The 27,970-nt window shown below is 40.3% G+C and overlaps 1 protein-coding gene across 5 annotated transcripts; it reads left to right on the top strand.

Annotated features, from left to right (window-relative positions):
- On the top strand, positions 1 to 27,918 carry LOC108030616 (serine/threonine-protein kinase BRSK2). 5 transcript variants are annotated; one of them, XR_006368464.2, is made up of 17 exons: positions 1 to 563; positions 14,961 to 15,481; positions 16,335 to 16,429; positions 17,964 to 18,190; positions 18,247 to 18,397; positions 20,148 to 20,363; positions 21,024 to 21,223; positions 21,293 to 21,517; positions 21,969 to 22,456; positions 22,777 to 22,935; positions 22,999 to 23,165; positions 23,521 to 23,625; positions 23,685 to 23,760; positions 23,822 to 23,994; positions 24,051 to 24,181; positions 24,700 to 24,870; positions 24,924 to 27,918. XR_006368464.2 is itself a non-coding variant. In XM_017103613.3 (16 exons), the coding sequence occupies exons 2-16, from the start codon at positions 15,394 to 15,396 to the stop codon at positions 24,782 to 24,784; spliced, it is 2,538 nt and encodes an 845-aa protein (XP_016959102.1). In that variant the 5' UTR covers positions 1 to 563; positions 14,961 to 15,393; the 3' UTR covers positions 24,785 to 27,918. The 5 variants fall into 5 exon arrangements, 4 of the variants coding, with proteins under 4 accessions (XP_016959102.1, XP_016959101.1, XP_016959099.1 ...); XM_017103613.3 differs by having other exon boundaries at positions 21,969 to 22,408; positions 24,700 to 27,918; XM_017103612.3 differs by having other exon boundaries at positions 21,969 to 22,426; positions 24,700 to 27,918.
- The last annotated feature ends 52 nt before the right edge of the window (positions 27,919 to 27,970 follow it).

Below are 27,970 nucleotides of genomic sequence, written 5' to 3'. Positions count from 1 at the left end.
AGTTTGTAGACAACGTTTGCCGTGGCCAAAAAAGAACGGACAAACACTATTTAGTTGAAACATCACTTCCAACTGTAACGGCAGCGCGATTATAGGCAACAAAAAAGGAGAAAAAACAAGTACGCCTGTGTGTGTGTGTGCGTACGTCACGACCGCGCGCGTGTGTGTGTGCTGTGGGAAAAATCAGTAAAATGTTTATGCAAATCATGCGACGAATGTGCGCCAATTGCGTAAAATCATAAAGTGCATTAAGTGAAACGAAATTATATAATTAAGGAGCGGCGCGAGGAAATAAGCGAGAAGTATTTTTTGGCAAATACAAAGAAAGGCAAAGGTTGCAGCTCCTCTTCCTTTTCTTCGCGTGTGTGTATGTGTGTGCGTGTAGGTGTTGGCGAGTGTGGCCGTGTGCTGGTGTCTCGTGGCCAGCTGTCTGAGTGTGTGTGAGCGGCAGCGGGCGCCTGTATGTGTGCACTGTGGGTGCAACAACGTGAACGCTTCATCCCGGAAGTGATTTGTATAAGGCCGAAAGCCTCTGAAATTTTACACCCGAGCGGAAATAGTTGGTACGTAGAGCCCATACATTATCCATAGCAGGCTTGCCTTCTTCCCACATTGTTGCCGACTTGTTTTAGGGGCTTTAAGGAGCGAACATATTTCAGCAGTTGATATCTGCCACTTTTAAACTTACGTTTTTCGAAGACCAGGATCGATTTCGATTTTTTTTATATTGATTTAATTTTTATCAAATGGGCTTAAAGGTTTTTTGCAATAATTGTATTATGGTTTAATTTTGTTCTGTCATGTTCTGTGAATATTTATGCAAATTATAATTTAAATTCACTTAATAAAATAGAATGATTTAAACAGCGTTGATATTTTTTGCTACTGCCCCCACTTCCAATACGAGCGAGATATTTGGCCTGCAAGGACTATATATATTTCCGCGATGTTGTGCATTTTTCGCATATTTTCTTGTTTGTTACTGTTTTGTTTTTATGGATTTTTTGTTCCTATCGATTTTCAACCAAAAACAACTGGAAAACAACATCGAACCATCCATCCGTGCGTCCCCACACACAAACACACGAACACCCATACACCCACAATTATTTCAGGGGGAAACCACAAGCAACCGCAACTACGTATGGCTACACACATACAGAGAAAAAAAGGGTTCAAAAATAAGAAAGAGCTATGATATTATGGGTTAGAGATTTAGAGATAAGATTTAGTTTTAAATACTACCTTCTTACTTGAGGTCGCACCTAAAATAGTGGAACAATTAACTTTGAAGTAAACGCTAGTTATTGTTCTAAAAGTATCTGCTAAAAGTGCCACTAGATTTCAACATATTTCATATACTACTTGTAGACTGAGCTATAACTAGATTAAATGATGAAATATTTAAGCCACAGATGGTGTCTTTTCCCCCAGTGTCCTCGTACGCAGGAGGCTTCACCTCACTCATTTAACAGTATTTATAGACAGTTTTTTGTTTTGCTCGAAAACGAAGTTGAATTGCAGAATTTAATATGGCGGGCGGATGTGGCTTTTGAGTTTTACGAGTGCTCACCTGCGAGCTTCGAGGAAGGCGTAGGGGGAGCCGGGCCTCAATGGGCACTTGAGGTGTTTGGCCTGACAGTAAGGGCATTAATCAAGGGGCCATGAGGGGGGCGGGGCGATGGGGGCGGTCTGGAAAATGAAGGAGACACTTGTGCGCCTGAAGTTGGCCCTGCAAATGGCTAAACGTCTTCGTTATCAAACTGTCTTCGCACAAAATATTGATATACAAACGGGCGGCGGATTGCCTAGTTAAGATGGTAAATATTCAAAATTGATTGATGTCGTTTTTGTGTACCTCAAGTATCCCCGATAAATTGCAGTAGCGTTTCTGCGGCAATGACGTCACCGCAGACCTATCCAGAAATACTTATGAACGCGAGTTCATGAATATTTCCCGACCATTTTCAACCCCAAGCCGTGATCCCCTGTCTTGTTGTCTGTTTTTGTCAGCTTAGTTTCTTTTGGGAGCATTATAGTTTCGTATTTATAGCCAAGTTCAACCCTCGAAATGTTGTTGTCAACATTGCACTGTCCCAATGAACTACTCTACTCCGGGGCGAAAGATAAATCCGTGCAACAATGAAAAAGTCGATAAATGACAGGATATTGTTCTTAGGGGCAGGGCAAAAGTTATGGCTTTTGAAATCCAATGCATGAAAGTTTAAAAATTGAGTGATGGAATTGGGACACCCTTTATTTTAATCTATAAATTTACCAAATAGGTGCTAATCTAGCAACTGTCAGTCGAAAGTACATGTCTAGTGTCCTGCAGTGGAACATTTGTGCTACATTTTATGTAACTTGCTTATGACATTTTCTTTCGAACTTTCGGTTTACTACTTGCAAACTTTTCATCAGGCATTTGCAACGTCAAACTTTTTATCAATCAAACGCAGGACCATGGAAGTTTTTATACTCCAAAGAAACGAGCCAGGCGAAATATGGCTTATCGATAAAATGCCAAAATGTTTAGCTTAGCTAAGCTCCAGTGGCTTTCATGTCTTTTTTCCATCTCTATCTCCGTTTCCATCTCCATTCCTAACTCAATTTCTATCTCCATCTTTATTACTATCTTTTTTCTATTTCTTTTCCATTTCAATTTCAAGTCGAATGACAGGTCCCAGAGCTTCTTGCGATTTCGCACCCCCGTCTTTGGCTTTTATCCTTTTCCCGGCAAACAATTAAGGTTTCCTTCGTCTTGGGCAATAAAAGAAACTGCCGCGTCAGATCAAAAATGCAACAACTTAAAATATGAGCACCATTTTGGCTTCCGGTGGATTTCTGTCCTCGGTTGTTGTTCCACCGCCGCTGTTGGTGTTGGTGTTGTTCAATATTTACAACCTGATGGCGGCGATGAGGAGGACGGCGCAGAACTGAATAAAACATGCGACAATCGGCAGGCGACAATGTCCTGGCTGGAAGCATCCTGCTGCTGATGCTGCTGTTGCAGACACGTAGACGCCTTAATGACCCGGGGGATTACCGCTGTAGACAAAGTCGGGAGTCCCCTAACCGAGGGCGTTCTTGCAGCTCCAAAATCCCCAACAAAGGCCAGGTGACCGGGATGTAAACTATGCAGCGACATTGCCTCATCCAATTAGTTTAATAAACGTAAGCAAAAATGTTAACAGTTTCTATTTGTAATTAAAAAGCTATAAGCGGCGGCCAAAAAACGAGGGGTTGCGTGTCGCAAAATGGGGCAGCGAGGAGGGCACACTGCGAGAAATCTGTAAGCTCAGTCTTTCTCTTGAAATGTCTCTAGTACAGCAAGAGCAAAGGGAAATTAATGTTTAGAATGAAGCAGATTTTTATGCAGTAAAATTCCATTTTTTAAACTGAATATAAAAAGCTAACATGTTTGCTGATTTTACCTTTCTCATAAATGCATGTGACTAACGTGGATTTATTTTGCCATTTTTGAAATACAACAAAGCACATATAAACGTTTTGAGCAATTATAAATAATAATAAACCTGCCAAAAATTAGTATGAGGAAATAAAAAAACTCACTAAAAAAAAACAAATTTATTACCTGAAGCACAATGCTTTTTTATATCCTTCGAACGCGACTATTTTTCTCAGTGTACATCCGACTTACAGTGGGGCACATGGCAAACAGAATGTCAAAAGCAACCCTGCCGAGAGAACAACAACCACCCAGTGGGGCGTGTAAGCCCCAGAACGGGCGGCAAAGAGAGTGGCAAGGCTCTCCGGGCTCTCCGTTCGCCGCTCTCCGTTCGCCGCTCTCCTTTCTCCACTCTCCTTTCTCCACGCTCCGCTCTTTTGTTTAACCCTTGCGCGTGCGCTGGGCCTGCCAGCGGACAATCACAAATGTCCACTCGCAATCCTGGCTGAGCAGCTACCCGCATGGCTTTGTCAACAGTTCCGTTTCTGGAGGAAGCCCTCTCTCGAAGCCCGAACCCCCGGTCCCAAGCCACGTAGCCCCACACCCGATAACCAGAGGGCTCTCCGGAATCCTGGCTACGTTTTTAAGAATGAACCGCATTCCCGTACGTCATTGCCTTTGATTAAAGCATATGCAAACGTTTTTTCCGCTTCTTCCGCATTTTTTCTTTCAACTCCTGGGCTTCGAGCATGTGCCGCCTATCCCTACGTACACCCCCTCCGAAATCCTTGGGGATTTACATTGCATATGGCGAAATCGAATTGGTTTTTCAGATTGCGCCAGCTTGCAATTTTTGCTCGGCTTGTTTTAAAGTCGAAATTTGTTTATGCGACCGACCGCATACATTTTAGCATGCGGAATGCCTTTGCCGTCGTCCTTGCGCTTGGCAATGTTTGTCCGCCGCTTGTTGTCATAGGTTGAGCCAGTGTCCGCCGGAGGGGCTCTCCGATGCAGGGACCGAGGCATTTGTTTGGCCAAATATTATGGGTCCTGGGAATGCTTTATTGCCTGCACGAGCGGAGCGGCAAGGAGCCGTTGAGCGACGTAGCTGGCCCCCTCCAGTGTCCCCGAAATCGATTTTTACTACGTTCAGAGCTGACCGCAGGGAATTCAATCTGGCATTGGTGTGAAAGCGGTTATCTGCGAATTGGGAAATTTTATGCGGCTTCAAGGACATGGCAGACGCCTGAGCCTGAGCGATAGGTATTTTGCAATGATTATTACTTCACATCGGCCTGTTCCTACAGTTTATTTGAAATTTGCTAGGAAAGGGAAGAGAGAGTTGAAATACTATTTAAATTTAAGCCATAAAAACAAACGTACTAAAAGGATGTGTAGTTTTGAAAGGTTTGATTGGTATTTCACAGATAAATATTATAGAAGAGTCTTAGACGCCTTAAAATCTTCACTGAAAAAATGAGTTGAAATTTTGGAATTAAATATAAATTATTTTTGTAGAACCAATCATTATTGACGATGCATTTTGACAAATTATATTTTCACTCTTTGCGTATGTTACGCAAAGTTATTAAAAGTAGAGCGTGCCTAAATAACGAAGAAAAGCCATTGATATCCCTACATCTGTAAGGATTAAATTGTTTTTTTTTTTCTGGAAGAACAGTGTCATGGAATAAAATTACCCTTTAGTTAAGTGATAGAAATCAAAGGATTGCTTCCAGAGAAATTAAGAGTGAGCGGTTTAAATGCCAGTTACCTGCAAGACGTGCCCGACTGGCCTTGGATGGGCAACCAGCCCCCAGCCACCTGCCTTGACCTGCTTGTGCGGTCTCGCTCCGATGTCATCAATTATACAGAACTCGGCTTACATCAGAGACTCCATCAGGTTCGGGATCGAGCCACCTGCTTAGCCCTAATGCGATGGCTCAGGCTGCCAAAAAAGAAAGAAATACACGTAACACAAAAGTGACACAAAATCCAACATCAAAATGCAAAATCCTTGACAGCAAAAGCCGGCGAATATCCGAATATCTGAATATCCGAATATTTGTACTTTAAGGCTCAATCCTGCCATTAAATTCGGGTCGTAGTCGTTCATTGTGCTTTTGGCGTTGGCATTTTTTCCCGACCCGAAGTATGCAACACGAGAAATGTATTTCATAATTTGCCCTTTTTGCCCCGAGGAATGTCGAGTCATAAATTTAATTTGCATATTTCAGTTGTCTGTCAGCGGGTTTTCCATTTGCGCAAAAATTGCACTTGTAATTGGCAAAATAATCTCGCCCACCGCAAGCGGCAAGTGCAAGTTTGCCAGTTTCTGCAGAGTTTATTCCTGCCCTCGGCCAACTGGCCCTAACATCATTAATTCTAATTGAAAAGTTTTGTCGACTGTCGGTTGCCAATTAAGCCGTATCTGGAGTGCAATCCGGCCGCCGCTGGACCCCGTCAATCCCGCCAAGAAATTGCATTAAAACACACAAAGTGGCGGCGAATTAAAACGTCAGTGTGGCGCGAAGGGCGTAAACACGTTCGTCCTGGGCCGGTGAGAAAACGGTGCCAAGGCGACAAAAAGCAAGAGGCTGGCAATCGCAAATTGGCCAGGCCGGCATCCTTGGCCAAAAGGGGCTGGCGGTGGCCGGGGGCGTGTCGCCGGCAACTCGCATGCATAACTAAGTAAACGAAAATTGAAATATGTGCGGCTGCAGAACCACAAAATTCACGCGTTGCGAGCAATCATTGAGGAAAAGGGAGCCCCGGCACTAACAACAAAGGTTTCCTAGCCTAAAAATAAAATAGTATTTTTATAAGAAAAAAAAACAATTTTTTTTAGAATAAATTCAATTATGTTAACATAGATATTGACAAAATTGGTTTAATTAACTTCCATATTACATCATTATTGCAAAGAATTGATACTAAATACTTAAATAATTAATACTAAAAAACGTAAGACTAGATTACTAAATACTAATCACTGTTATTTAATCATATCATGAAAATTCTTTGATCTGATTGATTGATTGAGCGTAAAAATATCTCAATAAATTGTGTTACTCTAAGTAAGATATGGGAAAAATGGTTTCATTAAGTTTCATGTTACAACATTATTGCAAAGAAATTATCAAAATACTAAAATAGGTAATACTAAAAAACCTAACACTAAAATACTAAATACTAGTCATTAAATACGGAATAACTTTATTATCCAACCACCTTAAAATCAAGGAAAACCACTGATCTTACGTTTTTTGGGGGCAAAACGAATCCTTCGGTGTCATTATATCAAACCACTAGGGATAGTTTTTTTCAGTGTCCCTAATACTCCTGCTCTCCTGCCTCCCCACTCCCTAATTGAATTCTAAGCGGGCTGGAGCGGAGCAGTGGATAGCAGCTGGAGGTGATGGCCGGCGAGAGCCCGTGGCTTTGGCAAACAAATGCGGGCTTTGCCAAGTCCGTGCTCATGTCCTGAGATCTTGTTCCCCGGATTGTGGATTCTGGAGTCCGGAGACCGGATTGTTTGCCCCACGGGCAAGGTGGGGGGATGCACGAGGTGGTGGCCTGCGATGCGCGTAAAATTGAAAAATGCCCTGCTTGTTTTGCCTTGTTTTCCTCGGTTGTTGTTTGGATTTCTTTTGCTGCTCTTTTTTCCTGTTCCGGATTATTTGTACAACTAAACTTGATTTCCATATTTTGTAAGAAAAACACTTTGCGGGGGAGGTTTCGTTTAATGTGACTGGAATAAGGGAAGAAGTTTCAGGAGCACTCCCCGAACTCAGCGTTACTTCTGTGGGTCTTCAATCAATATAGAGTGAAATGTCTTATGTGAAGTACTGATGAGTCATGATTTCTTTGGTAATTTGAAAATCGTTGGTGTTTCCTATTGCGTGCTTGTGCTATTTCAATGACCAAAAAAAAAAAATTTGTTGTTTTCCTTTCAGGCATCATTCAGTAATACAAGTTTAAATGTGAAAAACCCAGACTACTTTATTATTAATATAAACAAAATATGAGTATGCCTTATCTAATTTCTCAGAAATATTTCAAAAAATAGTTCATCCCCGTAAAATCTTTCTTTTCCCACTGCCTTCTTGGCTGATTGAATTGAACAATCCACCATGCAGCGTTTTCAGCCTTCGTTTTTAATTGAGTTTTTGCATAGTTTCTGCCATTTCCAGCCATCCCATTCACTATTCTCTTTTATCCCGATGCCAATTTTCAGTTTTTTTTCTTTTTTTTCGCGCTTGCATTTTATTTGGCTGGTTTTGCAATTTTTTTTGCCAGAAATAATTGAATTTTTTGCCACCAGGGAACCGAAAACGGCCGGGTTCGAGTTCGCTGCGGATGTTAGCCATCTAATTGCGACCTTAATCATTTTATCTTTTTAGCTTCCGGCCAGGTGGGTAGTCAGTTTTGTGTGTTTGGTAATCGAAATCGTCCTGCCAAACGGCAGGGCAAATAAACTGGCAAACGGGCCAATGTTTTCCGCTTGCAAATTTCGAGGACGGGAGGAGGACACTTCGTAGGCAAACACAAACTTGATTTGATGCTGGTTTCGCAAAAGATGAGCAAAACTGGCAGTCAACAGCGTTTGTAGTTCACTTAGAGAAAAAGCGTTGCTAATGACTTTTTAAAGTGTTCTGCTAGTATACTTTACCATTTACCATTTTAAATACTTGATAATTTTACCATGTGATGTAAACTGTCACGAGCGTTTATTTGCTTGCTATGTTTAGAAAAAATTGAATGAATGACATTAAATTTGAGAGGAAAACCTTTAACGAAACTTAAAAATATATAAAACCTGTGGGTTTTTTTAAGTTTTTAAACGTGTAAATAATTTTTGCTTTTTGTAAAGATACTATTTTTTCAGGTGCCTTGTTGCTGTTGGTTTCTGTTGCTGTGAACAGGAGCAGCTGCTGTGGATGCTTCTGGCTTTTTGGCCCTATCGAATCGAGTTAATTTGTGCCGGGCCAGGTCCTGGAGCCTGCAATAGGTCCTGAATCCTCCTCCTCCGGCAGCTGTGTTAGTTTTCGGTTGCTTTTAATCGAATTTTTGCTGTTGAGCCCAGCTGCGGGTTTTCGAGGAGTTGACTGGGTCCAGGTTAAAGGTTTTTTCTGGTTTGCTGCTTTTGCATTTTGCGTGTTGATCTAAGCTGTTTATTAGCGCCGATTTGCAAGTAAGCTGCTTAACATTTCCCTCAGCAAGCTGGCCATTATTTAATAATGAAAAGAGAGGCGGTTCCATGCCTCATTTTCATCGTTCTGGAAATCCGGAAGCTTAAAGTTGGCATATCCTGCTGGCACAGGGCTTTGTCTGTCGGTTTATTGGCTCTGTTTTTGTTTGCTTTGGCCAAGCAGTGTTTGTTTTCCGGCTCTTTTCTGGGAAAAGAAAAAGAAAAGTAGTTATCAACTTGTGGTGGCTATTGTGGCAAAGTGACAAATTCATTGAATATTCTGATTGATATTGTCTATAAATGATTAACTGCGAACCTTCAGTTAGTTTGTCTAGGTCTTGGACACATTTAATGGCACAGTAAACATTTTTGTTGATATTGATGGTTGACCTGTGCTTTTAGTTTTGAGAACTGGGCATAAATTTAATTTGACTCATTCACATTTAGAAGAAACAAAGCTGAACAGATTTCCATATCAATTAAAACATTGTTATAAAAGTATAAGTATATATATAAAAAACTATTTGAAGTTGAAGAAAACTTGTTCATTGTATTTATTCACTTAAAAGGGAACTCAGAAAGTATTTTGATTTCTTCTGATGGTGCAACCACTTTATTGGCATTCTATTCGATTTTAATTGAATTTATTTAATTTAAAATCGGTTTCTGCCTACATTTTTCAATAGAGGTTCAAACATTTCAGGAATCCAATACAGAAACAATCAGTAAACAAAAATCTTTTGCTGCTGCTGCAGGATCGCGCTGACATGAAATTGAAATCAATGTTAAATGGCAAATGACAACAGCAGTCGAGGGAAGCATCCGGGGCGGAGGTTAGTTAAATATTGATTTTAATTTTCCACATAATTGCAATTAGTTGATGAATGTGGAGCCAGCTGTTGCAGTTCTGTTTCCCCATTTCCTGTCGCTGCCAGTGCCTGTGGAGCAGGCTGATTCTGATTAAACATGGTGTCGGGCAACATCAAAAACAGGAACGGATGCAATAACAGGCATTCAACGAGAAGTCGACTCAGCAGCCAACACTACGCTAGCTTAAAGTGGCACAGTGGTTGAGCTTATTTTATTAGTTGACACGTAAGAAATAAATATTACTTAGAAACTAAGCAAATTATTCTACAGAAACGTAGTGATTTCCACAGAGACAATTAGGATTTAATAGGAAAAAGAACAAATTAAAAGAACTGTATAAGCATTCATTATGCTTGAAATCTATTTTAAAAGCCATTTTAGTTGTCAAAAAGTATGCAGACAACAAAGAATATTCGTTACATACTTTTTGGCGCCTTAAATAGCATTTATAAGGGATTTTCAAAAACACATGATTTTCGGGGTATTTAACAAAGTTAAGGCTTAAAATATTCATTAAAGTATATCATATAAACGATAAGTGTCTCTCTGATGAATGTATTGGACTTCATGGCTTTATTCCATTGTTGCATACTTTTAAGCACCTTAAATTACATTTAAAAGTGGTTTGGAACCCTAGTGAGAAATGCGGCACCGCGGAAAGTGATGAATTAGAATATATAAAATTCTGTTTATTATTTGTTAAAGCCTTTGCAGCTCAGATAAAATTTATTTTAAAATTCATCAAAATTAGCAAATATTTGATGAGACGCTTGAAATGTTGGAAGAGCTTTTTCCATTTTCTCCCCCTTTTCCACTGTGCCAAGCTCTCATCATTTTCCTGGCAGCAACGCCCTTTCGCTGTTCCCCTTTTGGTCTCTGTTGCTGTTTCTGAATTTCCTCGACTCACTGCCGGGCAACCTCTTCTCGGGGTCCTGATGAAAAGCCACTTACGCACAATTTTCACAACTCAAAAGCATTTTATTGATTGCACTTTAAAAACGCCGGGTTGAGAAACCAAAACACTCATACGCCACGTTGGCTGGCATACTGCTCCACTGAATTTCCAGCCCCTTTCAGAAATGTGCGTGTGAGCTGGGTGCGTTTATTGACTGTCGTTTTTGAAATTGAGTTTTTCTGGCTTTTAGATGATGCCACCTTCCCTGTCCACCCCCATCCGAAGGACAAACTTGGTTAAACTTTGGGGTCTTTTCCTGGCGCTGCTGCAAAGGCAATTTAGCCCTCGAGGTCTCAGCCAGATGTATGCAAATGTGTGTGGGGATGGCCCGAGAAATCAAAGTCACTGCTCATTTTTTTAGCCGGCTGCTGGTTAGAAAACACACTTGCCTACGGAAAATTCCTTATTTTCCGGGACTCCTGGCTCCTCGGGGTTAATTGTGCGAGAAGGCTAATGAACGTGGAGCTCAGGCAGCATCTGACAGCTGCGTCTTAGATTTGGCTTGTTAATTGTTTTTGAAACCGTTGAGTGAGCATTAATAAGATGTAAATTCGAGGAAAACTAGAAAGGCGGGAGTTGGGGGTTTCCTAATTGGTAATTGGGGGTTGGATCTCGGGCCTATGAATTATGAGTGGCAAGTTTAATTGGTTGCAGGAATAGCTTTCATTCTTAATTCATATGTTAATAGATAGCCCTAATAATAATAAATTTTTAATTACAGAAACTGTAGTAGTCCTTTCATAAAAATAATTATACGCTCAGTAATTAAGGACCGGTTTTATGAGTCCTTTAAAGGACTTGTGCAAGGATTTGTGCAAAAAATGTTAAATATCTTATTAAGTTTTTGAAAAAACAAATCGGTTTTTTTGATTCTTTAATTTATTGGAAAGAAAATTATTGTAAGCGTTCTGCAGAACAACATAAAACCTCATTACTAAATTTATATTAAAATGTTCATAAAATATCTGAACTACAAAGTTGTGTAACTTAATCTTAATAGTAAAAAATTGTAAACGAAATAGGTAAACTAAAAAACTTCATAAAGTTTTAAGTGAAAAAAGGTTTCGAGTTAACTTTGTAAACTAGGAATTAGATAAAGAATAATAGTTCTTAACATTATTAAAATCGAATTGGTAATAATATTTTTACTTTTGGTTTTTGTCGCAGTCGCAGTCGATTACTGCACCAGCTTTATGTTTCGTTCATCTTTCGAATTAGACAATGTATTTTTAGTAGGCTTTGTGAAATCGAAATGTTTTATTTATTTTTCCAATTTATTGATCCAAAAAATACTTAGCAGAGATTGGATTTCTTGTCAGAGCAAATTCCTTTGGATCGGTCGATATTCTTTTAGCTCAGATACTAGGCCAGGGAAATATATATTTTTATTATACCCATATATGAATAAAAAAGTTAATAGTATGAGCATATTAAATTGACTTTAATATATAATTGCCAAAAATATTGATTAGGAGAAAACTCGTCCTTATAATAATAACAAAAGCGGCTCGTAAATATTCCCACAATTGGCACAGTAAACTTGTTCTCGAAACATCTTCCTAATTAATCGAACTCCTAGGATTGTCACATACATTGGCTCATTTTCCTTATGCTCCCCATAAAGTAATTTATGCGAAATCAAGCCATCTCCAGCTTCGATCTATCTCGGCACTATTCATTGCCTTTGTATGGCTGTGCATTGTTTGCAAATCGCTTAATTATGGTTGATGGCATTTTATTGGGGCATGGAGCCATAAAAGGCGGCCACATACCCAGGTCCTTTGAGCCTACATCAATGCCGGTCGTCTCCATTTTCGTCTTCATGCCTTGTTCCCCGGGTCCCTCCCAATCCCATTCCTCTTCCTCTTCCGCTTTCCTTCTGCCCTGTGACATTCTCCTAGTTGCCACGACCTAAAAGCATAAATTTCCCGTGGCTTGGCCAAAATCAACGCCAAATGCTCTAAACGTTTTGCTTATGATTTTTATTGCACGCACACGAACGCAAGCTTATTCAGATCCAAAGATATATGTATAAATTTGCACATTTATATAAAAACCCTGTGTAGACATTTTGCCGCAGCCTTAAGTGCGAAGGCTACAAAAAAAAGCTGGAAAAAGCCGACCCATGACGATGACTTGTTTATGGCAGTGGCGGCCACGCCCCTTTTACACTTCATGTGCCTGTATGGGCGAGCACTTGGTTTATTTCATTAAGTTTCCTTTGATGAGGCGTTCTACATATTTTAGCATTATTTACCGGGAAATATTCCATACAAAAATGTAGCATACTTTTTGGGAACGCCTAAGAAATTGCAAAGAAAATATTGACAACACAGTCAACCCTTCAACAAGGGAACCTAACATAAAGATTCAAATAACACACAATTAAATATAACAAACGTGACGTGTTCCCATTTTTTAAACTTTTAATAAAGTTATGTTTTCTTTACAATGGAAAACCTCTAAGAAAAGCACCTATATCACATAGATTGGAATTCCTTTCATGAGGACTAAGTCCGAAAATCACATGCGCATGGAATCCTCAAATTATGCGGAGTATCCGCCATTCGTGGCTTCAATTTCGCCTTATCGTGCCATTTTTTTTTGTGTTGGCACTTGCCAAACAATGTCAGTTTTCAACTTTTAGCGCATTTTTCAAATTAGGTTAGCAGAACAGTGGCGGGGGGTTCGGAGAAACGATGTTAGGATGTCGGGGTGCGTGTGTGGGAGTACGGGGAGCGATGGTGTTGGCCCCAGTGAAAGTTTTCTTATTGTTTCGGGCGGGGGGAGGGGTCTTGGCGGTAGGCTTGTTAGCATCCTTCCTTCCTGCGCTTCCTGCGTAAACCCACCATCTGCTGCCCGTTTAACCTTAATGTTTTGGGCCAAGCCAGAACCACACCCTTCACTTCCATTCACTCCGAGTCATTCAGGGCACGAAAAAAAAAGTATTTATTTTAAGTTTTTACCATCAGTTTGAGATTTAAAGTTGGTTGAAATTCTAGGAAAGGTACAAACTTTTTAAAGTGATTTAACTAAATTAGTATATGACATATTTAAAGGGTATTGAAATGTTTAAATATTTTATTTCGGTTACATTCCCCAAAGGCTTTTAAATTTTCCTTTGTGTACCCACATTTGCGCACAGTTTCATTTTGATGTGCACTTATTTTTCAATTTGAGCGCGTGAGCATCCATCGTCCTGTCAGTTTGGCGTCTCATTCAAACCCTTCCCACGGACTTGGCACTTCAACGTCATCTCCGAGAATTATCAGCGACTGCGTCAGCATCTAAATATAAGGCTTACCTGCCCCTCTCGTCCAGTAATTCAGCCTGATTCCCTGGCCTTCTATCCTCGGCTGGTCTTTGTTCCTGCCCATCTCTCAGCCATTCGTAGTTGGCCAAGTTTTATGCTCGCTTTTTATGCCAACACGCCCCGTTGAGCAATTGTTGTTGCTTTTATGGGTGTTTTTAGTGCTCTCCTAATGAAATTTTTAAACGATTTTGTCTCACTTCACGGCCAGCAGCAGATTGAAAAGCGTCAATTTGCGTAGAAACGGCGAGGAAAATTCCCAGAAACTATTTGTAGCTTTTTGTCTGTGCTCCTTGAACTTACAAATGATTACAAGGTTGGCTTTAATTGCTTAAAGCGAATGAATTTATTTAAGCAATTACTTAGGCACATATTTAAATTACCAAGTACTAATTTATTGAAATTTTAAATACTGTTTAAAATGTTTTGGTGATTAAAATAGCTGGGAAAAAAAAGTGTGATGCACTAAAAATAATTTACTATAAGGTGTTTTGTTTCTTAGTCACACATTTTTTTGTTTTATTGAGTTTAGACTGGCCTAAAACTAGTTAAATATACTAATATTAAAATATGAAATTTTAATTATATTTATTTCAATGCTGACCCAGAAATATCTTTTTTCATTATCTTAATGGGCGCTGCTGAGCAGCAGATCCCACATATCTTTTAAGCTGCAGCATGGTAAAACAGGATGCATGCATCAAAAATTCCATTTGCTGGCGTACTCCCGTAATTAGCAAAATAAGGAAACCCAGTAGGAGAGAATGTACATACCTTTAATTAAACTAAATGGGCAAGTAATTGAAACCGAAACACTTCAAAGAGCCAAGATTACGAATTTAAATGAACCGGCACACACTAAAATATATATTCTTCTCACCTGTTTATGTGTGTGTTGCCATGGTTTTGCTCTTAGCCGAAAGCTGGCTGGATCATAAATTTACTTTCGAAATGGCTAAAAGGAGAGGCAAACACACAGGCACAGCTGGAGGGGTTTTAATTAGAACACCTGACTGACTAGCGCGCACACACTCAGGAACACCACCTAACACACACACCAAGCATGTAGTTATCCGGTAATATAGTTAGTTTCCATTTATTTCAATTAAAAATTCAGTTTGGCCAAAGGGAACATAAATATTCATTGGTAATCACATTGACCTTACGCCTGCCTCCGTCTCTTTCACTCACCCATATGTCTGTCTCTCTCTCTCTCTTATTGCAGCTAGTATTTTGTGATGAAGTCATGTGGAAATAGCAGCCACAACAGCGACATCAACAACACGACTAGTACAATTATAGGCAAAAGTTAATTAAATGCTGCATCATTTGCAAACTGCAAAGAGGAATTCTTAACAATCGCAATAAAACTTTTGTCGAACAAAAGTAATTAAAGGACCCACACCCGTACCAGCCCCAATACCTCACTTGACGCTATGCGACACCCGAGTTGGTAGGAGTGGCACGAGGCAAGGGGGCAAGGAGGCAGAAGGCGGGGCCAGGAGTCCAGGAGTACATGGCCAGGAGCCAGCTGACGCTGCCAGCCGCAAACAGCTAACAGCTAACGCCAAGGAGCCCCGCGGGGACCAAGGACGCAGGACGAAGACGACGACGACGACGACATCGACGAGGACGAGGACGAAGCGACGGCCGACAAAATGCAGAAGGAGAACAATGTCACGGCGGAGAATTGCCAATTCGTGGGGCCCTATCGCCTGGAGAAAACCCTCGGCAAGGGTCAAACGGGTAAGTGCCGGAGAACTCTCAGCCTTCTACGTGATACTAAGTGGTAGCTGCATCGACTAAAACTATCATTACACTTATTAGCTGGAGTGGTGGCTTTACTCGAATCGTATTCACTGTAATTATCCCTCTGTCTGATGTTACTTTGAATTTTTAAGAAGTGTTACTGATACTTCTATGTATTGAAATCCACGCATTGAACAATCAATATGTACATCTTAAAAAGAATCTATTAATCTAATGTTGATTAATGTATGACAAAATAATATTTTGAAAAAACTTCAAGTAGGACTTAAAAAAATAGGTCAATAGTATTTATTACTTATGTGTATTTTGCAATTGTAAACTAGTGTAGTTGATATAAAAAATAATTCATTTTTTGCGAAAAGCCATGTCCGTCAGTGTCCTTCCTGTCCTTCCGTATTAACGCGAACTCTCGTAAACTAGAAGCTGAAAAGTTCGGTTTTTGTAAATCAGATTTTGTTAAGACTACCGATACTTAATTGGATGCCAAATATTATTCAATTGTTATTAAAATTAAATAGTTAAAGCCAAATAAAACAATTCATGCTAGATGGCGCGGTTGCAAGGTGTGAAATCATGGGAACAGTCATGTCATGTTTGTGTGCCTGGCTGTTTTTATATTATTATTTATCATTTTTTATTAATTTGCTATAACATGGACGAAATTGCTGTCTATTGTGTTTTTCATTAGTTCCACTCACTCAAGGAGCTATAATAATTTACCTTCTTAATTGCCTTCTTCTTCCGTTTCGAATCACAAAAACCACTTAGAAGTATCTGCAATACTCTCAATAGTTATTTCAATTAAGATTTCCCATCTATCCTTCCGCAGGTCTCGTCAAGTTGGGCGTGCATTGTGTGATTGGCAAGAAGGTTGCGATTAAAATAATCAATCGCGAGAAACTCAGCGAATCGGTGCTAATGAAGGTGAGTAGTTAGCCGGGTCGAAGGTCGTGGCTGATGGAAAGTTTTGCTGCCTTCGGTTTATGGCTTTCCCGCTGTTTATGATTTTGTTTTTCGCTTTCTTCTCCCGTTTCTTTCTGCTTTCTTGTTTGTCCTCTTCTCCCGGCGTGCGAGTAATAAAAAACTGTGACAATAAAATTTGTTTTGTGGTTCCTTGTTTTATTGCCGCGTTCCTTGAAAGTCTGCCGTGGCTTAGGGGCTGTCACAGGGGGTGGTTCCAAGGGTGGAGCATTGCAGTCAAACCTACAGCCATTTGGACTTTTGGACTTACATTACATGCTGGGGAAGGGCTGAAATGCTTTTGGGGATTTCCCAGGCTTGCGGTCTGGCCCGGCTTTGGATCTTTAGTGTGCCAAAGTCAGGGAAAGTCATAGGGATGTCTCGAGTCTGAAGCTAGTCTTTAAGAATTTCATGCTTTATGTGGGTCTTCTTTATCAAAAAAGCTTTAAAGGTTATGCATTCCAATGCTTTATCTAATCAAACAAATCCTTAATATATAGTATTGTTCTATTATCGATTTCCTCCTACACAGCTCGTAATTATCTTACAAATAGCACACAAGTTATATGCGGTAAATATTCACTCATTCTGTGAACGATTTTCTGCCATAATCCAGGGCGCACCCCGTCTCTTATAATTCGTGGAAAACACTCTAAATAGATTTCACTCCCTCCTAGACCGGCCGCCATTCATTCGCTTCCAATAAAAGTCACCAGCAAAGCTCAACTATTTATCTTTTCTTGGCTGTCATAATAGAACCATAGAAAAGGTTACCCCACCCCGACTACTCTTCGGTATCTACCGAAAAAGCGGTGCACTTTTGGTAGGACACTGAAAGGACATGGGACAAATTAGTGCGTGCGACAACAAAGTAAAACAAAATTGACTGCCCCAGGAGGGGGTGGAGTTTTCGGGGGTGACAAAAGCCCAGACATGTAGGACAATCGAAGTGCAAGGTGAGGTCGGGGGGTGCAAATGAGGATAAAGAACCGCCGATGATTGCGTGTGGTGTCCATGTGGTAGGGCCAGCTGGTCGGGACACGCAATGAGAAATGGGACGCCATTCGGAGGACAACAATGGGCTATTATGGCCAAGCACTTTGAGTGCATTGTGGGAAGTGCACTCTTCAAAAAGCCTGAGAAAGCATTCCTGAAATTAGAAAATTGAAGGGAACACGAAGGGGATTCGAGGGATTTTGTTATTACCTATAATCACGAGAATTAGTAGGCTGCATGTCATAACAACCGCGCTCTCAAAAATCAAAAGTGTTGTTAGGCTTCGGGCCCAATGACACTTTAAAATAATACAATAATATCCACTCTAAGTGCATTTTACCCCCTCGGTCGTTATGACCCACATCCGAATCAGTAGACCACTTTAAGCCCTTCTGTTCAATTTTTTCTCCAAGTGTTGGCTTGGGGATTTAGGAGAACTCGGCAACATTGTCGATAAGTCGATTAAATCGCTTGTATGCTCCTTTCTCCTCTCCCTGCGAAGGTTGAACGTGAAATCGCCATAATGAAACTAATCGATCATCCGCACGTCCTTGGCCTGAGCGATGTGTACGAGAACAAGAAGTATTTGTATTTGATTCTGGAGCATGTATCCGGCGGCGAGCTCTTCGACTACCTGGTGAAGAAGGGTCGCCTGACGCCCAAGGAGGCGCGCAAGTTCTTCAGGCAAATCATCTCCGCCCTGGACTTCTGTCACTCGCACTCGATTTGGTAAGTCGATGAAACTCCCTGCCTGCAATCAATATTGAATTTATTTCCCTCTCCAGCCATCGAGACCTAAAGCCGGAGAACCTGCTGCTGGACGAGAAGAATAACATTAAGATAGCGGACTTTGGGATGGCTTCCCTGCAGCCAGCCGGCAGCATGCTGGAGACCTCCTGCGGCAGCCCGCACTACGCGTGTCCGGAGGTCATACGGGTAAGTCTCGGGTGAAAAATGGCCAAAAGATTGCGTCCCAGGCAGCCCCACTCGTCCTCCGCTCTGCACAAGTGCGGCGAACGCATAAACGTCAATCAAGGCGAACTTTTTAGCACATTTTCGAATGCAGCAGCGGTGGCAGCGGAGGAGGCGGCTTCCTGGAGTCGCTTTCCCATGCAAATTTCGTCAGGCCCGGGCTCCCTTCTATGCAAATGCACGTCATGTGCGCATATGATTTCCCATCTCAGGACGCCCTGTGTTTTCTACACCCAACCAAAAGTTTCGTCCCCTTAAAGAGTTCGATTTTCTGCCAAGGGTAATGGGATCCTATCTGTTTCTGAGGGAAACAATCTATTTCGCTTTAAATGTCTGATCCCTTTTAATGTTTTATATAATTTTTAAAATGCTACGCTGCAGATTCACACAAGCATAATAAGCTTATTAGATGAAAACACTCCCTCACATTCCCTTTTCAAGCTCAGAAAAACCCTGTAGTAAAAACTGATCATTATGTGGTACATTTCTCTTAGTGCATCCTGCACCACATCCTTCAAGCAGGAGTTGCTGCAGCTTCTGGCTCAGCTCCGTGTCTCCTGCACCCGTAATAAATTCATAAGGGGAATTTTAAAATATTTCCTCGTTCAGTCTTATCATATACTCCGGCTGGGCTATAAATCTGGCTTGCTACGTGATGTTTAGCTTATCTGCAAGTATATATTCTTTTATAAATATTCAGCAGTCAAAGCTCACTGGGTACTGGCAGCCCTCCCCGACTCCTAATTGATGTCTGCTAACCAAATCTGCCCTGTAAGGAAAAACCTTGACAATTTGTAGGGGAAAATTGCGTGGAAAGCCCATGTGCTCAATCACTTAAGTGGTCGTTTATCAATCTTCGAAGGAGGCAGGGGCTCAAGCCACAACCAGAGCCCCACACGGTGTAGGGTAACCGATAGGCAAAAGTTGGCCGGGTAATCGACCGAGCACCAGACATATAATCTTGCAAATTGGAGTTTCGAGAGTAGCTGTAATTGGAAAGTGTTTATAAGTAGTGAGTCGGCTTTGGCTTATGAAAGTGTAACGTGAGGTTGTTGTGGAGAGATTGAAATTCCATTCATGTAAGGGTTTCCTAAGAATTCGGGAATTCGTATTAAAATTACTGATGGGTCCATTGTAAAGCAAATAAACAAGTATGCACCATTTAAATGCTTTACATTTCTTGCTCCCAGAACTCAAAGCAAGTAGTTTTGGAGTCATTAAATGTACCCCACCTTCGTCCTTAAAGATTTAGCTTTGAGGCAAAGCACATGACCCGTAATTCACAGTCGGACCACAATTGCACATTGTAGTGGGCAACAAACTGCGAGTCATTGTGCCATTTACCTGCCAAGTCAATAACCGTCCCCTAGGAAAACCGAGTCGTCGGAGGAGGGGAGCAACTTGCCATTTGATGGACACGTCAATGGACGTCAACGAGTTGAACGGACCGACCCCCTTCTATCTATCATTCTTTAAATAGAAAACTTTTTAAATTAGTAAGCATTCAGATCGGGATTGTGGCATGCCCTTTGCCAATGTGGTTCTACAAAAAGGGTGAAGGGTCCTAACGATTTGGGGCCACGCACAAGGGCCAATCGAATTTGGAAAATAATCAAGCTGAAAGCAAACACAGATGGAATATCCAAACAAACGAAAAATGTGAAAATGTCTCAATTTCTGATTTCCCATCTTGCCTTTTTTCGCACTTTTGCAGGGTGAGAAGTACGATGGCCGCAAGGCGGACGTCTGGTCCTGCGGGGTCATCCTGTACGCCCTGCTGGTGGGGGCGTTGCCCTTCGACGACGACAACTTGCGCCAGCTGCTGGAGAAAGTCAAGCGCGGCGTCTTTCACATACCGCACTTCGTGCCGCCGGACTGCCAGAGTCTTCTGCGCGGCATGATTGAGGTGAATCCGGACCGGCGGCTCACGGTGAGTCATCCACACTCTTATTCGCACCCGAAATGCAGCGGTGATCCAACAATGCCAGTTCCCAAAATAATTAGCCTTTCTGGTGCACTAAAAAATAATAAGTCTTTCCTAGATATCATATAAAACGATTCTAGCTACTAAACAGATTTTTACGTTATTTTTTTTAAATTATATTATACATTTGAGCTTTGTAAGCCTACAATATTAAAAGATTTAACATTTCTAAAAAGCTTTCTATTATAATAAAATACGAGCATTCGCTTAAAAGTTATAGTATTTTTGAGAACAGTGTTTTCACTAAAATACCAAATCCAAAATACTAAACAATTTTCTCAAAATAAATTTGCGAAATATAAAGAGGATCGTACGTTTATTGCACCAATAAAAATATTTAAACCTGAAAAAAAGTATTATTTGATTTCCTTATAGAAAAATGTACTTATTAATTCAAGAATATTTTTGTTTTCTAACTTTTTCATTAAAAAAAGAATGCTAATTTCGTAGTATTGCCAATATTTTTTTTGAGTGTGTACTGTGAGTCATTTGAAAGCTACCCCCGAGCGTTTGTTGGTTTTTGGGTCACCACGTTGCCAGCTATTTACTCTCCCCCTGGACTTCCTCCCTGTAACTCGCTTTTGCTTCATTTCCGACCGCGTCCAGCTGGCTGAAATCAACCGCCATCCGTGGGTCACGGCTGGAGGCAAGGGAGAGCTGGAGCTGGAGCTGCCGATGATGGAGGTGGTGCAGACACATGTTATTCCCACAGCCACTGCGGTGGATCCGGATGTGTTGAACGCCATTTGCTCGCTGGGCTGCTTCAAGGAGAAGGAGAAGCTCATCCAGGAGCTGCTCAGTGCAAGGTGAGCTTTAATGTGCCTTTAATTTTGAAAGTGACGTGTGATTTATGTTTGTTTTATCTTATCCCATAGTCACAATACGGAGAAGGTCATATACTTCCTGTTGCTGGAGCGCAAGCGAAGACGACCCGCGCTAGAGGACGATGACGAGATTGCGCAGAAATCCCGCAGCGAACTGGATGCAGTGGATCCTCCGCGTAAGCGCCTGGACACCTGTCGCATCAATGGCACCAATGCACCCAGCTATGGACAGATTTCGGAGGGTTCCCCGCTGACGCCCAGACGACAAGCCTTCAAGTAAGTGTTAAATATTAATATTGTTGATGGAAAATTAACACATAAATTAATTAAAAAATCGTCTTTCATAATGGATTTTCTAAAATTTAGATTTTTTTAAAGAACATTTTTTTGGATGGAAAATTATTTTTTATACAAAAACAGATAATAATTTTAGGTAGACTTTATACTATGAGAACATTTTCAACTACATAAAAATGTAAAAAAATAAAGAATTTGTGCTCTAACTTTCTTGAAATAAAATTGAAAGCGATTTTAAGTGTATTTAGAAATGCGCTTTCAGTAGAGATGAAAATAGTCAAATTAGTCCTGAAATATAAGATTGAATCGATCATAGTCCTTTTTTTCCGGGAAAAATTCGTTCTAAATAATAAAAATAATTTAAACTTTATTGAAGATCATAACATAAATTCAAACTTTAAACTAATTTCTACATATTTTACTTTTTAAGCTTCCGGTCGTACAGCAGCACACGGAACCACCAACGGCGCTCGCCCACAACAGTTTCCTCGTCGGTGCGGAGCTCCTCATATCACAGTCCCACGCGCTGCAACTCCCCGATGAGCTCGGCCCAGCAGCAGGCGAACGCCATTTCCCGACCATCTTCCCCGGCGGCGGGAACCCGGCACTCGACATACGGGGATCGCGATCGCTCCGGACACCACTCCTCCGTGAGCCGGACTCCCTCGCACAGCTCGCAGAAGAGTATCGAGGGCGACGTGGTGGTGGTGCGGGAGCCAAGGATCGAGCGAAGGGACTCGCTGCGTCAGGAGCGCGGAGGAGGATCGCCGAGGGAGCGAGGGGACTGCGGCATACCGCCGGGCAGTCCGGGCGGCAATTCGAGCGGATCCAATTCCGCCTCACCGTCGGTGCACCACCGTGCCAACTCAGGTCCGACCATTGCCATTAGTATGTTCCACGATCCAGATTCGAATAGTGGTGTGTGCATGCCCCGTAGATCCCCTTTACACAGTAGTCAACACAGAAAAATTATCAGATGAAATCAAGATCAACACGATCTTGTTTCAAGAACAAAAAAACCAATATGATACGGGTAATTTAGTATTTGCCATGGTATACCAAATAACATTTTTATCGCTTCGGTGATCAAAATATTTTGCACTGAACTAATAGAGTTTTAAAGCTTTATCAGAGGAAAATAGAAAATTAACCCAGAGACATATCGGTTTGATAATGGATATTACTTTTTCTGTGCCTTGTGTTTCCTGAATACTAATTTGTAATTATCGCCTGTGCAGTTGTGAATCCCAATGGCTCGCCCATGATGAACAACAGCAATCCGGGAATGCCCGGCTCTCCTTGCAACACACCAGGAGGCCAGTTATGGAAGACGCGGCTCACAAACATCAAGAACAGTTTCTTGGGAAGTCCGAGGTTCCACCGCAGAAAAATGCAGGGTATGTGGCCTTCTAATATATTTTTACAATTTTGAGAATAATAATTTTTATTGTTCCTTCTAGTTTCTGCCGATGAGGTGCACTTGACGCCCGAATCCTCGCCAGAGCTCACGAAGCGCTCCTGGTTCGGTAACCTCATTACAACCGAGAAGGATGAAACATTCACTATTTTGGTCAAGGGCAAGCCCATCGCCACGGTCAAGGCGCATTTGATACATGCATTTTTATCCGTAAGTAGCCATATATTATATCTCGGAATTGCTACACTCGCTTAGAAATAAACTCAATGAGAGATATGAAAATATTGTTTAGTATCCACTTTCAACGGATACTGCTTCTGATTCTAATTCTGACTTAAGCTTATAATTTTGGATTGACCAAAATGGTTTAATGCAAACAAATGTGTATAAAATGAGTTAAATTCGACTTCTTTTTTTATTTAGACAGCAATTAATTAGTAACACTATAGAATTAAAAACGTTTAATGCTATACTACATCTAATAAAACCGTTTTTTCCCCTTCCGAAAAGTCCCCTCCCCAAGAGTACACTTATGAGTCTAAAAAATACCTTTGTCTTCTCTTAGATGGCTGAACTATCTCATAGTGTGGTCTCGCCCACCTCGTTTCGGGTGGAGTACAAGCGGAATGGCAATGGACCCGTCATGTTCCAGCGCCATGTCAAGTTTCAGGTGAGTTGGCCAGCCCAGAGCAGGGATTCAGATCGCTAATGGTTCATGAATATTTTCAGGTTGACATCAGTGCCATTTGTAAACAAGGTGACATTGCAGATATGTTGTTTGCACTAACATTTACGCTGCTATCAGGTAAGCTATACACCGTCATTAACCTTTGTAAATGTCCTTATTGAGCTCCTTGTTTGTCCAGGTAACATTCGGCGTTTCCGACGCATTTGCGAGCACATTCAATCGCAGGTGTGTTCGAAGCGATTCCCGGGACCCAGCAGTCCGCCCACGGTGACCAGCGTAACCCAGGCTGTTTCCGAGAGCTCCTCCTGCGGATCGGTGTCCAGTGAGAGGTTATCGTACAAGAGACAGGTGGTAAGTTAACTCTAAAACACATTTTAAGGAAGGAGAGATAATAATGTTTCATTTAGATCGAAAACGATATGGAGAACGACTCCATATTTTCATACAAGTCTGGCAATGGACGTCGGGCCTCGACCACAAACAACAATAATGCCAATCCAGTTGACATTCCCGGAAGTCCCATTGCAGTGCGATCCAAGTAAGCAACTGACCACATAAGGAAAAAATATCTAAGAAGTTTAAGAATACCAATATCGTTTTGTGGATTAGAATCCGAATTCTCGATAGTGAACTTCTTAAAACTTTTATTTTGATGCTAACGAGCTAAAACGATGAACAGACGTTAGGTAATGATAAGCTTGATTTGAAGAATAGATATTTTATTATCATGTCTTAAGGATGGACAAATTAATTTAAAATACAATACTATAATTTAAACAAAAAATGATGATGGTGAAAATGCCTTTAAAATGTTGAAATGTGTGTTTATTCCAAATGCTTTATATCCTTTGATAGAAGCGAAAATTTTGTTCTATTTCTCTATTATCGTGTACTCAAAACTTTTGAGATCAACGCCTGAATTATAAACATGTCCCTGAAAATAGGTTTTTCGGCTTTGAAAAATACATTTAAAATCAATAATATTTTTTTTGTTTTCATCATGTTAGAATAATCCAAATTTCGTATACCGGTGCCTAATATATTCTTCTTTTCCAGCTCTGAGACCGCTGAGCACGAACGCAACCGCGAGCTGCAGAGTGAGCGTCAGGCGACAACGATGTCCGGTAGTGCAATCGCATGAGAATTATTTCTCTGATTTAGTTACATTTTTCCCAAGGACATTTGTTTCGATATGGCACTAGCCGACACCAAACGCAACCAAATAATGTATTTCAACTAGAGAACGAATCGAATCAGCCACTCAACAGTATTTTTTCTAGAGTACCATCAGCCAGAGATCTTCAAACTAAGTGAACACACGAAAAATCCGAATAATATACCAAAGCAATAATAGTGGAATTTCTATGAACTAGCAATATAAGGAGTCTAAACTTTTGAGAGCCGATCGAACGAACAGAATTTGCTAGCTGCTCTAGCTTTTACCGAACTTGATTTTTTATTTACTGTTGATTTTTTGAGTGACTTTTGAATATGTTCTTTTGAGGGACATTGTTGCCGCCGCGCCTGAAAAGCTTGCAAATAAAACACCGTGTAAAAATATACAAAAAAATCAATTTAGCTTTAGCCTAAGTCGAACCAGTTATTCTAGTCGATTTCTTTACCTAGACTAGACTCGTATTTAGCTACGCAAACGATTGCTACTCAAGAAAATTCGCTGACGATTTGTATAGAGTGTATAAATGATATTACGCAAATGCACTGATCTTTAAATACTAAAGTAACAAAAACGGAAAACTAAAGAACTTTTGCATTAACTTAGCGTTGCTGTTTTTTCTAACAAACCAAATCGATACAACTATTTTGCTAGCCAAAAGAAAAACCGGAGAAGCGGGACGGGAAACGCAAACTATTTTTCCTAAATAACAAAATATTTACTAATAAAACGCGTCAACTTTCGAACTTCAGACATGCATATATGACGATCAAAAGAGTGTTGTGCGATAGATAAATTCAGCTGATATGGACAGTGCGTAGAAGTGAAGAAAAAAGCATGTATAATGTACAAAAGATACCGAATAACTAACAACGGCACAGCACATGGCTAATTAAGCATATTCAGCACATTAAGTAACGACATTAAATACCAGAAACAATATATTTTGCATGGGCATGAATAAAGCTTTCTTAACCAGTACTTGTATAAATCGATTGAGACGAATATATATCTTGTATAGAGGGGATCGGGGATTGTACAAATTGCTGGGTTGCATCAGTGACAAAAAACCTAGGAGAGAAATTCAATTGGAGTTTGTATATTTTTTATTGGAAACGAGTAGAGCAAGCAAGCTGTCCAAGAATGCACAAATCGCAATGCTGTCGAAGACCTACGATGGTGTTTCTCTCAGTGTAGGAGGCGTTTCGCACGGCAGCCCCACAAACAATCACATTGAATCCTTCCTTACCCTACTTTTGAGTGGTTTTCATAGTTTATAGCTTTTTTTCTAACACCCAAGCCAATCAGAGTTCGTTTTGTAACACATACGATAATTTGAAACTAAAAGACTTAAGAAATCGACAAAAAGCTAATGAAATCCAAACAAAACCGTCCATTTATCCACTTAAAGCTAACAACAACGTAGAGGCACCTCAGCAATTTGTGGAATCTACTGGATAAGAGTGTAAGGGGAAACTGAAAAATGTATGTAACATGTAAAAGGATATAGATCTATACTGAAACTGTGTATGACAGCAATATCAAAATAGTCAGATGGGAGTAAGAGGCGGTACTAAAACGTGATTAGAACAAATATTAGACGACAAATTGCGAGAAGTAATAAAGCTTAATGATAAACCAAAATTACGTCGCGAAAACATACAAATATTAAACATACCTATTTAAAAGTATTGAATCAGTACTTGGAAAATACACGAGACAAACTCAAACAGAAATCATGCAATAATATTGAAATGAAATTACTTTCTAGCATTAACTACAATACATCAAATTATTTATCGCTCATCATAATGAAAATACTCAAGAAGAAACGCATTTAAGCTGAACATACATTCAAAATTAAGCTCACCGACTTGAAGAGATGGCATTCATATATTTATACATGATCATATACATATATCATATACACCTCGATCATATTGTATTCTGTATTTACTTTCATATACAAGAACAAAGTCCTCCCAGCATACCCACATATACGAAGTATACATCTATATGCCTCACCTGCATCCGTACATCCATATATATTTACACACAAGCGCATTTAATACAAGTTACATTTCATCACCAAAATTGTATCATAAGGAATGTAAAAATGGTATTTTTCACTCGATACTAAAGTCAGATAATCCTAGGCCTAAGCATAACCAAAAAGCTCTGCATACTAAAACCAATCGCAGCTACAAGGACAAGTATAACGATAATTGCTTTATAAGGGAAACAATCCAAGAACCTAATACTCAATGCTGCACTATGTCACGCCTACCTTCTTACCTTAACTGAAGCCTATACTAGATGGTCAACCAATCTTTCGCGCTCTTCTCAAAACATAATCACCACCAACCCAACTAACTCATTTTAACTGCTTCACACTGTGCATAAGCAGCGATATTTGCGCCGAGATAATTTTATATGCAATGTATACATATTTCTATCTATAGTATATATATACATCCCTATATATACACGCATTATACACCGAGGCGAGCGCTTTACTTCAGATGCAAATGCAGTGCAATGGAGATGTTTATTACTCATTACAAAATAAACGATTCGCATACTTAGTAAAACACACTTAGAGGGTAATGTTGTGTATTGTACTACGCTTTTTACGTTGTTGTCTTGTTTTCCTCCTGCGTTCGAACACTTATTGTAATATTGTAATTAGTTCTGCAAGTGATTACGGCTAAGTTGAATACTGCATTGTGCGCTTTGTTTTGTATCTTCGGATATAAGTTGAATGATTGTATTTTGTAACTTAATTTTAAGCTTGAGGATCGCGTCTGCGCAGGGTGAATCGGAGACAGGCCGAGATCAAACCGCAGAGGAGATAAATATTAGAACCAACACGTGTAAGGGAAACAACAAAACCAAAACAAAAACCAAAAAAAAAAAAACAAACAAAGTGGCATCTGTTATTAGGTTAAAAGAATTATTGATATTGTTTGCAAGAAAATGTGTGAAATATATATAAATACAAATAAAATACCACTTAGCATAAAACAAACAGTGAACAGAAAAGCAAACAACAACAAATTGTAATTGCAATTTAAAAATAAAATTAATATTTCAAATAATAACAGAGACGTTTTATTGGGTTGTAAGAAATTTAAAGAGTGTTCAGCAAAAAAT

Source organism: Drosophila biarmipes, chromosome 3L (assembly GCF_025231255.1).
Source record: "Drosophila biarmipes strain raj3 chromosome 3L, RU_DBia_V1.1, whole genome shotgun sequence".
Taxonomy (NCBI): domain Eukaryota; kingdom Metazoa; phylum Arthropoda; class Insecta; order Diptera; family Drosophilidae; genus Drosophila; species Drosophila biarmipes.
Note: the sequence above shows the minus strand (reverse complement) of the source record. Positions and strands in the feature narration are given on the sequence as shown.

Bases quoted from the DNA above. Each gene is read 5' to 3' on its own strand.
- LOC108030616 (XM_017103610.3), top strand. From the start codon at position 15,394: ATGCAGAAGGAGAACAATGTCACGGCGGAGAATTGCCAATTCGTGGGG. The intron at 15,482-16,334 runs GTAAGTGCCGGA...ATCCTTCCGCAG, and splicing joins CCTCGGCAAGGGTCAAACGG to GTCTCGTCAAGTTGGGCGTG. The intron at 20,364-21,023 runs GTGAGTCATCCA...GACCGCGTCCAG, and splicing joins ATCCGGACCGGCGGCTCACG to CTGGCTGAAATCAACCGCCA.